Source organism: Solanum tuberosum, unplaced genomic scaffold (assembly GCF_000226075.1).
Source record: "Solanum tuberosum cultivar DM 1-3 516 R44 unplaced genomic scaffold, SolTub_3.0 scf00039, whole genome shotgun sequence".
Lineage (NCBI taxonomy): Eukaryota > Viridiplantae > Streptophyta > Magnoliopsida > Solanales > Solanaceae > Solanum > Solanum tuberosum.
Window position 1 is genome coordinate 1,071,345 of NW_006238968.1, and position 15,282 is coordinate 1,086,626.

At 33.6% G+C, this 15,282-nt stretch overlaps 2 protein-coding genes across 2 annotated transcripts; both read right to left on the minus strand.

Annotated features, from left to right (window-relative positions):
- Positions 1–1,662: 1,662 nt before the first annotated feature.
- On the minus strand, positions 1,663–3,186 carry LOC102605933 (uncharacterized). Its single transcript, XM_006343355.2, has 3 exons — positions 3,113–3,186; positions 2,646–2,853; positions 1,663–2,054 (listed from the first exon to the last, which is right to left on the minus strand). The coding sequence occupies exons 1-3, from the start codon at positions 3,184–3,186 to the stop codon at positions 1,740–1,742; spliced, it is 597 nt and encodes a 198-aa protein (XP_006343417.1). The 3' UTR covers positions 1,663–1,739.
- Positions 3,187–8,961: 5,775 nt separating this feature from the next.
- LOC102594410 (probable polyamine oxidase 4) lies at positions 8,962–14,673 on the minus strand. Its single transcript, XM_006343242.2, has 10 exons — positions 14,324–14,673; positions 12,904–12,998; positions 12,720–12,808; positions 12,526–12,639; positions 11,950–12,037; positions 11,770–11,855; positions 11,571–11,673; positions 11,101–11,198; positions 9,708–10,137; positions 8,962–9,456 (listed from the first exon to the last, which is right to left on the minus strand). Exons 1-10 carry the CDS (start codon positions 14,346–14,348, stop codon positions 9,148–9,150), a joined length of 1,437 nt encoding a protein of 478 aa, XP_006343304.1. The 5' UTR covers positions 14,349–14,673; the 3' UTR covers positions 8,962–9,147.
- Between the last annotated feature and the right edge of the window lie 609 nt (positions 14,674–15,282).

A 15,282-nucleotide genomic window follows, 5' to 3' on the forward strand; every position in this document is an offset into this window, starting at 1 on the left:
TTTACCTTAAAGATAGACGAGATATTTTCGATGTGTAAGGAATTATTATTATAAAAACTTAAGTGTTTAAATAGTATTATTATACTTTTTTGGCTGCTGTGGAGTTTTTTTTTGTTGTTGTTGTGTGTTTTACCATAAAGTAATTAATTAATTATGTAACTTTTGGTGACATCACTAATTTGGAGTTACTAGTGACGATTGTCTTGCTTACGTTATCACCTCTATATTTCAACTACTCCCTCTGTTTAAATTTATGTGCCAATTTATATTTTTCGGTTCTTAAGATTCAAATCAGTTTATGTTTAATTGTACTATTTTCATATATCTTTTTAATTGAATTGTCAATTATTGAACCTTATAGTTCTTTTTACGTAGTTTTCATTTCATGCCTAGATACACGATCAAACTTAAATTGTTTGACTCTCCAAATTCTAATTGTGCAACATAAATTAAGATAAAAAGAGTATTATTTTATTGTATTAAAAAAATTATTTATGTACTACAAAAAATACTAATCTTTCTTTAAAAGTGGGATAATTTTTAACAAAATATGAAGAAAAAGTGATGGTCCAATTTAGACAAGTCCACCTGACATTTGATGGGCTTGGGCAGCACCGATCCGTAATCCTTCCACTGCGAAGAGTAGGAGGCAATCGTTGCTCTGTGAAGCCAACCTGACGCAGTACCCTCCACTCTAGGATCCATGAAATTTTAGACAAGTCCACCTGACATTTGATGGGCTTGGGCAGCACCGATCCGTAATCCTTCCACTGCGAAGAGTAGGAGGCAATCGTTGCTCTGTGAAGCCAACCTGACGCAGTACCCTCCACTCTAGGATCCATGAAATTTTAGACAAGTCCACCTGACATTTGATGGGCTTGGGCAGCACCGATCCGTAATCCTTCCACTGCGAAGAGTAGGAGGCAATCGTTGCTCTGTGAAGCCAACCTGACGCAGTACCCTCCACTCTAGGATCCATGAAATTTTAGACAAGTCCACCTGACATTTGATGGGCTTGGGCAGCACCGATCCGTAATCCTTCCACTGCGAAGAGTAGGAGGCAATCGTTGCTCTGTGAAGCCAACCTGACGCAGTACCCTCCACTCTAGGATCCATGAAATCTAGGCCTTCGCCTAGGTCACATGGACCAACTCCTCGCTTGGAGAGGGCAGTCCAGTATACTACTAGCCTAAACCCTACGATTTGGACTAATCCAATATTCCATCACTTTAAAGCCCCCACTCAGGTTATAAGTTCACATTACTGAACTCGGCATACAATCATTAAACTCTCAACTTTATAAATTGCATTTATTTCTTTTCTTCAAACGATGTGGGAATTAATTAGAATAATTTTATTAATTCCTGACTTTATATTTATATCAACAAACTTTTTAAGAGCTAAAAACAAAAAACATTATCTAATATTGATCCTTGCTAGGATGTCTAATTCTCTCTCTTATTTATGTAATCTAATTAATTTTCACTAAAAAAATTCAAATAAATCCAATCAAATTATGGTTTTTCCTTATTGGTTAATATCATGTCTGAGAAAATAAAAATATTTTACTGACTTTCAAAAACCAATAAGTAATTACATTCATGATCTATAATTATGTGAATTCTTATTTAAAATATGTATAAATTACATGCCCATGCCCTTGGTATTGATAATTACACTATTAATGTGGTTCGCTCGATGTAAATTAAAGACATCGAATACTGATTACTTGTCATCATTTAATTGAGACGCGACACTTCTCCAATCAAAAGGGACTTTAAAATATCTTCACAAACTACACTATCATAGATCAATACATGTCCACCATCATGAACTTCATGATATTGAATCCAAGGTAACATTTTTGCTACATACCTTTGTAATTTCAAATTAATAAATTTGTCCTCACAACCTTGCCAAATGTGAACATTACTTTGACCATTTTCAAGAATAGGACAACTAATTAGCTCCAATGGATCAAAATCCCACTTACTAAAAGCCACAAGGAAATCATTGCAAAGGTTGTCAAAATCACTTCTACTCCTTAGTTTTTCCTGTAGATGGCAAATAGAAAAATAAAGACTCAAAAACTATAGTATTTTAACAAACTAATTCACTATACTTGTATTGCCCTCAAATTATTGTCCACTTTTTACCCTTTTTTTAAAGTCAAACATTGATCATTAACATCATATAAAAGAAATAATTTAAATAATAATCCACTCAACTGCTTAAATGAAAAGTAGCCGGTTGAGGTATAATATGTATAATTTATATATAATATGTGTATAATTGTATATAACTGGCATATTCATTAACATAATATAGAAGATATAACATAAATAGCCATCCACTCAACTGCTTAAACTAAAAATAGTTGTTTGAGGTATATGATTTTTGTATAATACGTATATTGACTAGGAAAATTAAACAATTAATCCGGCCAAAGTTTTCTATAATGATCCATAAAATATATAGAAATGCATGAGGTATTGAGATATTTTTAAGCGGATACAAGATTATACACTGATTATACATATATTAGTCATGAATTTAAGTCACAAACTAAACAACAATTTGAAGCATATAGGAATAAGTATATACAAACATTGAGATAGCTATGAAATAGAATTAATTAACTTTACCATTTCAAATTCAGGTACATTCTTGGTTGAAGAAGATGTGGATGATTTTGCAATTACCAACCAATGTAGTAATGATCTAGGAACATATCTAGCAAGAAACATCATCCACCAATAATTTTTTTTCCTTTTATCATCCTCAATAAGATTGAGAGGAAGAGATGGCCATTGGTAATTTACAATGGGGACAACAAATGCCACACCTGCTAACCTATTAAAACACTACAAGATCAAAATCACAATAAACAAAAGGGCGGAATACATTGACAAACCCTTTAAATTTGACCGTAAACAAAGGTAGATATAGGATTTTGATAAATTATATATACATATCAAGTAAAAAAGAAAAAAGAAAAAAAACATTTTGGTGTACTAAGCTCTTGCTATGTGCGGGTTGTGGAAATGGAACGGATCACAAAGGTCTAATATACACAGCCTTACTATGCATTTATGCAAAAGGTTGTTTCCACGGCTTGATACCCTGACCTCCTGAGCATATGATAACAGCTTTACCAGTGACGCTAAGGCTCCCTTCTATATACATATTAAGTGGACCTCTAAATATAATTACAAGATTTAAGCCAAATGCACGATTCGGGCAAAAATTAATGGTCAAGCACACATCTGAACTATCACCTTTTCGCAAGTTTCATAGCTCAACTAGTAGTTGTTCTCTTTTCATATCTGAACTATCACCATCTATGTATTAAGACACCTCAAAACTAACTAGGTCAACTATCAATTGTTATCTTTTCTTAATACAAATATAATTTATTACAAAATACAACATTGATACAATTATGTTGTATTCATTGATGCAAATTGTATTATTTGTTGATATAAATTGTATTTCATTAATATACTTGAACCTAATACAACTTGATACAATTATATTCGTTAATACAATTGATTTGTATCAACAAATATAATAGTTTCTGATACAATTGTATTCATTGATACAAATCAATTATATCAAGTGTATTCGTGATACAATTATCGATCAAATATACAAATCAATTATATATATATATATATATATCGCTTCTCCCCTCCCTCTCTCAATTTCACTCGCCTCCCTCCTCCTTCTAACATGTAGCTAATTTTTTATACAATTATATTTATTGATACAAATCAATTGTATCTGTGATACAAATACACAAACTAATTGTATCTCTCTCGTCTCTTGCCTATCTCTCCTAGATATCTCTTCCCTTTCTTCTCCGTCTAACATATAGCTACGAATTGAAATTAGGCAAACTATAATTATAGATCTCTAATTACGATCCAACTATAATTATTTTTGATAGTTCCTCCCTTCTTTTATGCTATATAACGAGGTAGGGGCCACTAGAGCCGTTCTGGTATGGCTATACCCATATAATTAGTACTATGTTTTATAAGAAAATTAATTTTGATGCCAGCCAAGAATTCTGATTTTGATTGAGTTGCACGATAATTAAATCTCACATAAATGGTTGACCAAAAAGTATTTTATTATATTTTATTCTGTTTTTTTTTTCTATAAAAAATGTGTGTATAAATATATACTAAAGGTTCCAAGATAGAAGAACATATACACAACTAATTTCAGCCTCTTTTTTCTATTTCAAAAAATTTTCTATCAAAATGTGTTCAAAAAAATTGAGATTAAGTGATGGAAGAAACTTAGCTTACAAAGAGAGAGGTGTTGCTAAGGAGAAATCCAATTATAGAATAATCATTGTTCATGGCTTTAATAGCTCTAAAGAAAGTGAATTTCTTGCACCCCAGGTTGGTATATCTCCTCCATAATATACTTTATGGTGTGATACGGTACGAGCGAAAAATATTTTCTTGAAAATAAGTAAAAAAAAAATTATGTTTAATAAGCTTATGTATAATTTAGGCAAATATAGTGGAGATTAGGGGTGTGGCAAAAGTGGATTAAGCCTTATAGCATCAGGTTCATTTGAATCCTTTGATATGATTTTATTTTATTTGGTGCATTTGAACTCAATAACTTTTGAAGTGGTGCATAAATAGTGTGATAGAATTTGATAAAATCACAATAGATAGTAAAATATAAACTTATAACGTTAAAAATAAATGAGTTTAATATTAAAAACGTTAAAGGTTAATCCGTAGAGCTTAAATTCTGGATTTGGGTGTGGGATGAGGAAGAGACAATCCGTTTAGAATATTATTTGTGGAACTTGTGTTTCCTACTTTTACGAGAAAAATCATTTTCCTCCTTTTATTACATGGATTTTAAGAATGTTTTAATTTGTTTCTTGAAATTGTGAACAGGAAATGTAGTTCAATATGATAGAGCTGGATATGGGGAAAGTGACCCAAACCCAAAAAGATCCCAAAGGAGTGAAGCATGTGATATTGAAGAATTGGCTGATCACTTACAATTAGGATCAAAATTCTATATTATTAGTGACTCCATGGGATCTTACCCAACTTGGAGTTGCATCAAGCACATTTCCCAAAGGCAAGATCCACTATTTTTTTTTGCATTTTTTAGCTGATTCAGAATTTAAAGTTTATGTTTTATTATAGATTATTTGAATTAATATATAATAATAACTGAATTCATAATTAAATACTTATAAATATTTAGTAAATATCTTAGTAAAAATACATAATGTTTGAGCAAAAATTAATGGGTCACGTGAACCCAATACTTTAGCGTTAATAGTAAAAAAAAAATACATATATATGAACTATCCCTATTTCACTAGTTGCAACTATCAGTATCTATGCATTAAAACACATAGATGTTGAGTAGATGGTACTTATAATTGTATTTGTTGTCTTGAAAAAGTTATCATTCATATTTATTTATTATTGAAAATATATGATTTGTATAGTTGACAGTTACCATTTGTATTTTGTTACTCTCAATTGCACACGCAAGTGTATGTGGTCACGCAAGTAATATATTGGCTCTTAAAAGAATCAGATTATCGAACCCAAAAGACTTGTCAATTAACTATTTTTACTAAATTCTACTGATCTAATTATTTATTTAAGAGTGCCAAAAGAAAAGAATTCAGGAATAAAATAATAAAATTACTTACAGTAATTTGGAAAATTCAGGGGCTGCAACATACAATGAATCTCATGTATCATATTCTTGGCTTAGAACTAATTTTAGTTGTCAAGGTACTGGTTTACAGGGTTAATTGTATGAGTCGGGGTCTCTAGACCTCTAGTCACCTACTCTAGTTAGCTGTCTAATTACATCGTTGACCGGGGATAAGCAGGCCTAACTGGCGAGCATTTATATTTCATCATGTTTCGTAACCAAGCAAGTTGTTCGTCCGGGCGTCACTCCTAAACACAAATCACCTCAACTTAATGGATTGATCGAGCTCTCTATATTCAAGAACAATCAACAATCAATCCGTAGCTACAGCCCCAGAACAAGGGTGTTTAGCCACTAATCTCTAAGAAAAGAACCCTAAAAAATATTGATGACTTTCTACTTTGATACCCTGTGATTAATCTCCTCCAATAATTATTTCTATGGACTATTTATAGATGTAGAAAATTCTAAATAAAATAATTGAGTCCAAAATTAATGGGAAAATCAAAACCCAAACTGAATTGAATTCCGTTTGACTCGCGCACTGTCCGCCGCCTTCAAGATTTGTGCGCAGCTCCTTGTTTCATATTGTGACACGTGGCAATCTTTCTATTTGCTGATTAGCAATTTGCAATTTGCGATCTTTGCACTTTATATATTATATATTATTATATTGAATTTATTTCATTAAGCTGTCTGCTTAATTTTCTTCTTCAACCTTCTATCTTTAATTCGTTTTAACTTCAAACTTCTTCAACTTTACACCAATTTACTTCTATAAATAAAATACACTATTTAGCACAATTCATAAAATTCATGCTAAAAAAGGACAAATATAACTAATAAATGTGAAACAAATAATGATTAAATTATATATTTTTGACCTCACATCATATTTATATTATTGATTGTTATCGTTTGTATTTATTTTGTAGAGAAAGTTAGAGACAAGTGAGAGAGAGGAGAGAGATAAGCGAGAGTGTAGAGAAAGAGAGAGGAAGAAAGGAGAGATAAATTTATTATAAAATAACAACTATATATAGCTACAAATTGCAATTCTTTTAAGCTATAATTATACATAACACATGTTAACATTGTTTACGTAAAAGAAATGTTAGGATCAAACGCTTACCATCATGTCAAAAGCTATTGCTTAAAGCAAAGGCGCAACTTTATTTTTTAACTAAGTCCACCAAGCAAGCGCCATGTTCGATCATGACTCCGACCTGGGCCACACAACCCCTCGTGGGCCTTGCCATAGGCAGGATGTTGACATTACTCAACAATTCCCCTCCCAACACCTGCTACATGCAGAATGTTGCTCTTGGGAATCGAACGCACAACCTTGACTCTGATACCACTACTTGTTAGGATCAAACGCTTACCATCATGCCAAAAGTTATAGCTTATAGCAAAGACGCAACTTTATTTCTTAACTAAGTCCACCAAGCAAGCGTCATGTTCGATTATGACTCTGACCCAGGCCACCTAACTCCTCATGGGCCTTACCATAGGCAGGATGTTGACATTACTCAACAAGAAATAATTACAAACAAAAGAAAGAAGACATAAAACCATACCTCCAACTCCAAGAAAAAAAGCAAACAAACAAAAAATTCGATTCAAATTTTAACAAATGATTAAATTTTTAGATAAAATTTTATTTTATTTTTTCACTAATAATTTTCGTGAAATTATTCCTTTTGCACCTGTTAGTGATTTTAAATTTTAGAGGCTTCGCCTCATTTTTACACACTAAAAAAAAACAAAACAAAACAAAAAAAAGATAGAAACTAATTGTCGTATGATTTAGTGCTTGTTTGGATTAACTTTTATTTTTTATAGGTATTGATTTTTAAACCTTTTTTTTTATTGTGGAGGTGTTTGAAAAAGTTTTACTCCCTCCATTTCACAAAAAATGGTCTAGTTTGACTTGACACGGAATTTAAGAAAATAAAGAAGACTTTTGAATCATGTGGTCCTAAATTAAAGTTATGTCAAATGTACAAAATTGTCCTTTGATCTTGTGGCCTTAAACATGCCACGTGAAAAACTGAAGTTAAAATTTTACCAAAAAAAGAAAGAGGTCATTCTTTTTTAAATGGACTAAAAAAGAAAAGAGATCATTCTTTTTTAAACAGAGGGAGTACTTGTTTTTAAGCACTCACTTTTAGGTCAAAAAAGTTTTAAAATAAGTCAAAGATAGAGTATCATCTATTTATGACTTTTAACTTTTGACTTATATATTACTTTTTATAAGTTCATCCAAACAGGCCTTACTTCGTTTATTAAGTTTGCTGAACTTCTACATTTTTCAAATTGTTAATATTGCATAATAGTGTTTTGCTCTATCCTGAAAGGAATTAATTCAAACCTTGAATAATTATCAACCAGATAACTTGAAAAAATTGTCAACACATGCTGAGCCTAGAAGATAGTGCCACGTAGATCGAAAGAGGGTAGAAAATTATTTATAAAATAAGTTCGGGATAATAGGACCTTAGTATAGTATAAGTGTGTCTCTAAAATTTCAGACATAGATTGGGGGTACTTATACATTTTCCCAAATACTAATCATTAAAAACTTCTAACATTTCCTATATAATTGGAGCCAACTAATTCTTCTCTACAAAACATATGAACATTATTTTTTACGTATAATATTGAAATAAACCCATTATCCTAAGTAAAGTAGCTTTATTTTCTTATACATGTTCTAAGAGTTTTTTTGGGGGATTACAGATCTATTTTAGTTGACTTGTCATAGATTAATGACTTAATAATAGGGAAAATGCATAACTTTAAATTTGTCGCAAATTCAAATTAAGTCATGTCTCAATCAAACACTTCAACCATGTCCAACTAAATCATTTCTCAATCGAACACCTCAAATTTTAATAAATGACATTTGAACTGCGTCATGTCTCAATCGAACACCTCAACTATGTCCAACTAAACCATGTTTTAATCGATCACCTAAATTCCTAATAAAGTGTTCTGACACTCTATTCAAATTTTCAAAAATAATAATATTGTGAGTGTTTTAAAACTGAACCAACCACACAGCCATTCAGCTTTGAATTAAATAAACATCTTACATTGTAACTTTGTTGTCGATATGGGAGAGCTGCTATTCTATCTACTAATCAAACATCTTGAAAATTGGCAACAAACATATAAAAAAGAGGCAGCTCAGTCGATGTACTAAGGTTTCGCTGTGTGGGATTTGAAAAAAGATCGAACCAGAAGGATATAATATGCAAAACAACTTTATATTGCGAACGTTGGAAAATACAATTGATAGAACCACATTCATCATTTCAGAAATTTAATCAAATGACGATGAATCGGAGCACACTACTAGTTAAGCAGAGGGAAAAAAAGGGAAACTAATCAACGTTCGAACCTAGTTATGATTTTGTTGGAAGATGATCACATCCTGGAAATCTTGAGGGGAACAATGGATTTGAGAATTTCTTCCCTGGAGGAAACAAGTTGAACACTTCCAAGTCTCTTAATGAGATGCTGGCAGCAATCTTCAGCAGCTATGATTCCAGCTGAATAGGCACCGTGCACGGACCCTTGATGGTCATCCATACAGACAGCTTCGCCTCCAAAGAACAGATTACCTAAAGGTGCTCGAAGCTTATCATATATATCTGTTGGCTTTCCAACCAGATCATACGAATAGCATCCTAGGGAGTCTGGATCTGTTCCCCAGCGTGATACAAGATACTGAACCTGCAACATATATAGCTATCAGCTCAATGGTTATTACTTATTAGACATGCTTTCCTTATTTTACTTCCAAACAATCTTTTAGTTACTAACAATATATGTTGTTCGGACTCTTCAAAGATGTCGTAGTGCATTTTTGGAGAATCCGACATGGGTGTTGCAACACATTTGGAGAGTCCAAGGCAACCATAGTTAAATAATGCATGCAGCTGTAATAACTGAAATAGAATTATGCAGGACCAGGTATTACTCACAGGTTCAGGTGCATCAGGAAACATTTTTTTCAGCTGACGCATAACAAAATCAGCCGCCTCTCTGTCTGATAATTTCTCTACATCATAAGCAAGTCTTCCGGCAGCCATATAGACAAGGACTTGATGCCCTGTTGCCTTGTGGAGGTTAAGAAAATACCCACAAGCATAAGAGGTAGGTGCAACAATGCCTAACAATTCAACATTTGGCCAAAATACAGTATCAAATCGTAATGCAATCTTGTTTTCGTTGCCCACACCAAGATCTGCTATTGCAGAAAGCTTCCAATCTGGCAATTTTGGTTTGAACTCAATTAAGTTGGCTTTGAGGACCCCAATAGGCACAGTTATTATAGCAGCATCCGCAACAAAATTCCTCCCATCCTCAACTGTAACCATCACTTTGTTATACCCATCCGTAATCGCCTTTACCCTAGTAATTCAGATCGATGGAAAATTAGAATTGCAGACAAGCATGGAGGCTAAAGTATAGGTAAATCAAGATAAGAAATTACTTGGCAAAAAATAAAAATTTATTTGCTTCATTAATTCTCCACATCCAATACTTGTAAACACTGAGGCTTGGGTTAGGATTTGGATGTGGTGTTGAGAAATTCTTAAACAGTGTGCAGCAGAAAAGTTGCATTATGTGTTGAGCTTCGGTTTAGTGCTAAGAATAAAGCTCGCATGATGTGTAGCCCACCATATAGGTTAGGCACACGTCACGAGTTTAAATCTGGCCGCAGACAAAAGCCTACTATTTGATTGGAGAAAGGTAGATAGGAATAGGCCCATCAACTCCGAGTTTCGAATTGTGCCACACTATTCCTCAGAAATTCTCGATTATAAAAAAAAAAAGTTGCATCACAGCTAACATTCTCAGGATGTCCAAGAAAAACAGACAAATTTTACCAAGGCAAAAAATCAACTCTGATGCAGACAGGTAATCCATCATAGATTATGAAGTGATTGAAAAAAAAGGTAAAATACAAATAAGAAAGCAACATTTCCAGCAGATGAAATCCTTCTGGGGAATTTTCTCCCATTATTTCAGTGGCCTGCCATTTTTTAGGGATGGGGATTGGGAGAGAGGAGAAATGTCTATCCCAGGACCCAGGCAGCCTGGGTCCTGGGCCAGGCTTTGGTGTGACTTAAAAAGAAAATGGCATCATTGTGGAGGAAATGAATTACATTTTGTTTCTTAACTTTCCTATAGAAAATCTTGTAACAAGAAGATTCAATCGTAAGTCCACAAGTTGGTCCGTCTATGGGTTTAACAGTCACAAGTGCTGCATTAGTTTTCAGATTCTAAAGTGAAAAGCCAACAGCGTGACAAGCTAAAGAAACAACAAGCAAGATGTCAAACTTCACATTTCACAGAAAACCCCAAACATACCTGTGATTCAAACGAATATCAATATCTTTTGACAATGCCTCAATCACCGGGTGATAACCCTGCACCATTAGTCCATGGCCACCCGTAAGAACTTGCTCCTGCACACAATGTAAACAACATTAATATTACATATTTAGGAAATTATTCATCAAACATATCCTAATGGCGACAATTTAAAGCATCTAATGTAAAATGGAACGCCAAAATTTCCTATCTGGAAGTATGTAGATATCTGAAAATGATAGCTATAATAACACGAGTTGTGCCTTAAACTTCTGACATACTTGACAGTTTTCTTACTTATCGCATTACTGAACCAGGCAGTTAAAGCCTTGCCATTTGGATGAGGAATATTGTCTTTGGTGATTGGGAATAGTAATAAAATCTTTTAGATGCACAGTCTATTCAAAGAGATGCACATAAAATTACTCTTTTAGAAGAAACTAAGAATAACAAGAAAAAAAACTTGCCTGATCCCAAGTTTTCAAAGAGATTGTGTCTGCATCGGCAGAAAACCATGCCTCCATTCTGCATATGTACCACTGCAGTACTTCATGAGAGACTCCTTCTTGCCTGCGGCAGCATATAAGATCAGTGAAGGTAGCTAGATTAGAGATTTAAAAGAAACAAACATAAGTTGGTTATAAGGAGAAGAACTTTTTCCCATACCTCAGCTCAGGATGCCTGTCCAATACAATAGATATTGCTTGAAGTACCGATATGTCATTACTATTCTCATTTCTCACTTTCTCAGTCTGCATTTGCCGATACACATAATCATTTATTTGCGACTTTATAAAACCTCAAAAGGAATACCACTGGGTGAAATAAAAGCAGAGCAAAGACAACCTCATCGAGGATTTTCTTGAATACATCTCCTACTTCAGCAACTGTATTATGAGGAACTTGATGACCATCCATGTCAAACAGCATGCAGCTTTAAAAAGAAAGAAAACATAATCAAGCTCCTGAATGATGAAATAACATCTCTAGTTAATGTACACAAAAGCAAAAAGAATATAGGCTAAAATCTAGCAGATACAGCATGCTTTCAATATGAGTGCACTGAGAGATGTGAAGGCAAGCAACAAATCTTCCACACAGACAAACTATAAGTGTGATTTACTTTTTCATTATGAATCAGATTACAATAAACTGCAAGATACTTGCTTGCAGAAAAAGCTACTGCGACAATTCAAGAACAAGCTAACAGATTTTTGCCCCGATTTTTGAGTGGCTACATCAGAATGGAAACAGAGAACATGACTTTAAGAATCTGAAGCCAAAAATCTAAGGTGTAACTAAGAGATAAGCCAGCCCCTCCATTTAGACAGAGAGAGAGAGAGGGTGTTTAAACAAAAGGGAAACATGTCCACTAAACATGATAAAATCATTTTGAAACTAAATGTGAAAAATCCAATTTACCTTTCCAAATCATGGTCATAAAGCACTGAGTCGTCACCACTAGTTCGATACAGAGTGAGCCCCAGCCGCCGTATCAAAGGAGCTAAAGGATTTTCATTGCACACTCCATGGAGCCTGAGATGCAATTTGAAGAACATGAAGAAGCATCTAGTTCTGGATAAAGAATTTGAGGGTAAAAGATTAGTGTTACTCACCATGAAGCTCCCAGATCAACTGGACAACCAAATGAGTTGTCAGTGTGTATGCGACCACCAAGTCTATCTCGTGACTCCAGCAAGAGCACCTGGATAAAAATAGACCAGCTTCATTAGCAAGAAAAAAATTAGAACATAAAAGTCACTACATGTGAAAGGGGTTTAAAGTCATGAGTAACCTCACCTTGAAATAAGCATTCTGAAGGAAACGTGCAGCAGCTACCCCTGAGATACCTCCACCAATTACAATGACCGACGGAGATGAACCATGTCGCCTCCCTAAGCAAGGTGGTAAAGTGCCCAGTTAACCAATAGTTTCATGGCCATAATATATATATAAGGGTAACAAATATCAGAATGGAGTAAAGGCAGCTTCACTACTATACAAAACTGCAGCAGAAGAAGTGAATAACATATTTCTTTTAATTTCAAGAATTCATAGATGCAATATGTTTCCAATAAAGCATGTCAAACCCAACTGCAAAACTTGTAAACAAATAATTTGTAGAACAGGTGCAAAGCTTATAACATTTTTTTGATATCGTACAAAATCCCCTGTTTGGTTAGCTGGCCCAACCTTAGTTGGGTATAAGTTGAAACTCAGATTATAAGCACACCATTCTACTCTCCTCCCCTTAAACACCAAGATTTTGTCATCGTCAGGGCTCACTCTACTAATGATTGCCTTCCACATTACCTACGTTCTTCTTTTACCATTGAACCAAAGATCTAGGGGTATTGAAAACTTATAATATAAGAGGGTATTGTTCCTAAAAAGACAAATCACTTGAGTCCCCTCAATTGTTCATATTATCAAATGATATGGGCACACACATGAACTATGAAAGGACCCTTTGCTTATTCAATCCACATTTTTTCCAATCATAAGAATCAACGCTCTGAGTTAAACAAATATAAGCCCACACACATAATGCAAGCTAACAACATTAATTTAAATTCAATTTCTTGACAAATATAGAATAGTTCTGCTATAACTTCACTGCTTTTCATCTATTATTTCAGTAAAATCATAGCAATCACAGTAATCAGTCACAGTTTAACGGATCCGGTAATTTCCTAAAACACGAAGACATTACTCCATCCATCCCAATTTATGTGGCACTTAACAAGTTTGACTAATCTTTGAAGCTAAATTGGACTAATAAGTTGCAATTCTTTTCATGAACAGATGCAGACCCAAGATTCGAATACAACAAGATCACCACCAAAGGCAAATGCACACAACACCATCTCGTTTGATATTCTAACGTCTAAATATAAATTGAATGAAGCTCGCAGTGTCGACCATTTGTTTCAACACCACTTTGCATTCATTAGGTTGACTGTTTGAAACCCACCACCTACATTCCATACACATTCTTTTAATTGTCAACTTAAAAACCAAAAATGATATACCATCCCAAATTCAATCTCAGGTAATGACCAAATCCAACACATACACTAGACGATTCTTCTTAAGATATAAACACACAATTCAACCCATATTTGTATATAAATTATAAACACCCTCTATACACTTTACACAAGGTTGATACATTGTATTTCCCTAATGAACAAGAATTCAATACAATTAACAAACTAACCAGAATCATTCCCTTTGAGCTCCATGATTCAACAATGGTTACTTGAATTCGAAGAAATCAAGAAAAGAAAAGAAAAGGGTGTGTGGGGAATGTTGTTAAGGGTGTATAGGAAGCAAGAAATTGGAAATTAATTGGAAAGAATGGTAAAGCATGAAGAGAAGAAGGCCGGCAATGATGCGGCTTAAATTGTAACAACACTGTAACTGATCAAATCCACTCATAATCACAAAATCCTCAAATAAACAAATCGTTTGGTTTGCATAGATCACAAATTTCGTTTTTCTTTTCTTTGAGGCAATTCGTCGAACAGTTGTTAGGCAACGGCAAATGAGTGTTTTATATATAATTAATGAATGAAGAACAACAGTTTAACAAGAAGCTAAAGCCAACCGCTTTTAATGATATTGTGTTTGGTGAGGGTTATTTTTGTCATTTTATCTTCATTTTTTTAGGTGGTGCCATGTCATAATTTATATTCTCCGTTTCATATTAGTTGTTCATTTTTTTTAGGTAGAATATATAAACTTGTCTTTAACTTGGTCTTAGCTTACATTTATGTCGTTCAACTTTGGGCGTGTACAAGTAGATGCTTTAACTTATATAAAGTTGAGTAAGTAGAAACATAATCCTACGTAGCGTCCTACATGGTAATTCACGTCATACATGACATTTTACGAGTATTATGTCAAGGAGAACATGTCTTCAATTTTATACTATACTTTTGTAGACTCGAAATCCAATGACATAGATGTTAATTGTGGTCAAGTTAAAGAGCATATTTATATATTATGCTTTCTCTTTCACACACTCTTCACACTTTGTTTGGATGGTTGTTTTCCATTGTATTGTTATTATAAATACGTTGTTACTTAAATTTTATTGTATCGTATCATATCGTTAAATTCATCGTTAGGTAATGACAAAAAATCTCATTTATGCAACGATCGATTTGGTGATCG

Excerpts from the sequence above, each read along its gene's own strand:
- LOC102594410 (XM_006343242.2), bottom strand. The coding sequence starts at position 14,348 with ATGGAGCTCAAAGGGAATGATTCTG. Across the intron at positions 12,038-12,525 it reads TATGACCATGATTTGGAAAG|CTGCATGCTGTTTGACATGG; the intron begins GTAAATTGGATT and ends TTCTTTTTAAAG. Across the intron at positions 9,457-9,707 it reads TTCCTGATGCACCTGAACCT|GTTCAGTATCTTGTATCACG; the intron begins GTGAGTAATACC and ends TATATGTTGCAG.
- LOC102605933 (XM_006343355.2), bottom strand. The coding sequence starts at position 3,186 with ATGTATATAGAAGGGAGCCTTAGCGTCACTGGTAAAGCTGTTATCATA. Across the intron at positions 2,854-3,112 it reads GGAGGTCAGGGTATCAAGCC|GTTAGCAGGTGTGGCATTTG; the intron begins GTGGAAACAACC and ends GTGTTTTAATAG. Across the intron at positions 2,055-2,645 it reads ATGTACCTGAATTTGAAATG|GAAAAACTAAGGAGTAGAAG; the intron begins GTAAAGTTAATT and ends TGCCATCTACAG.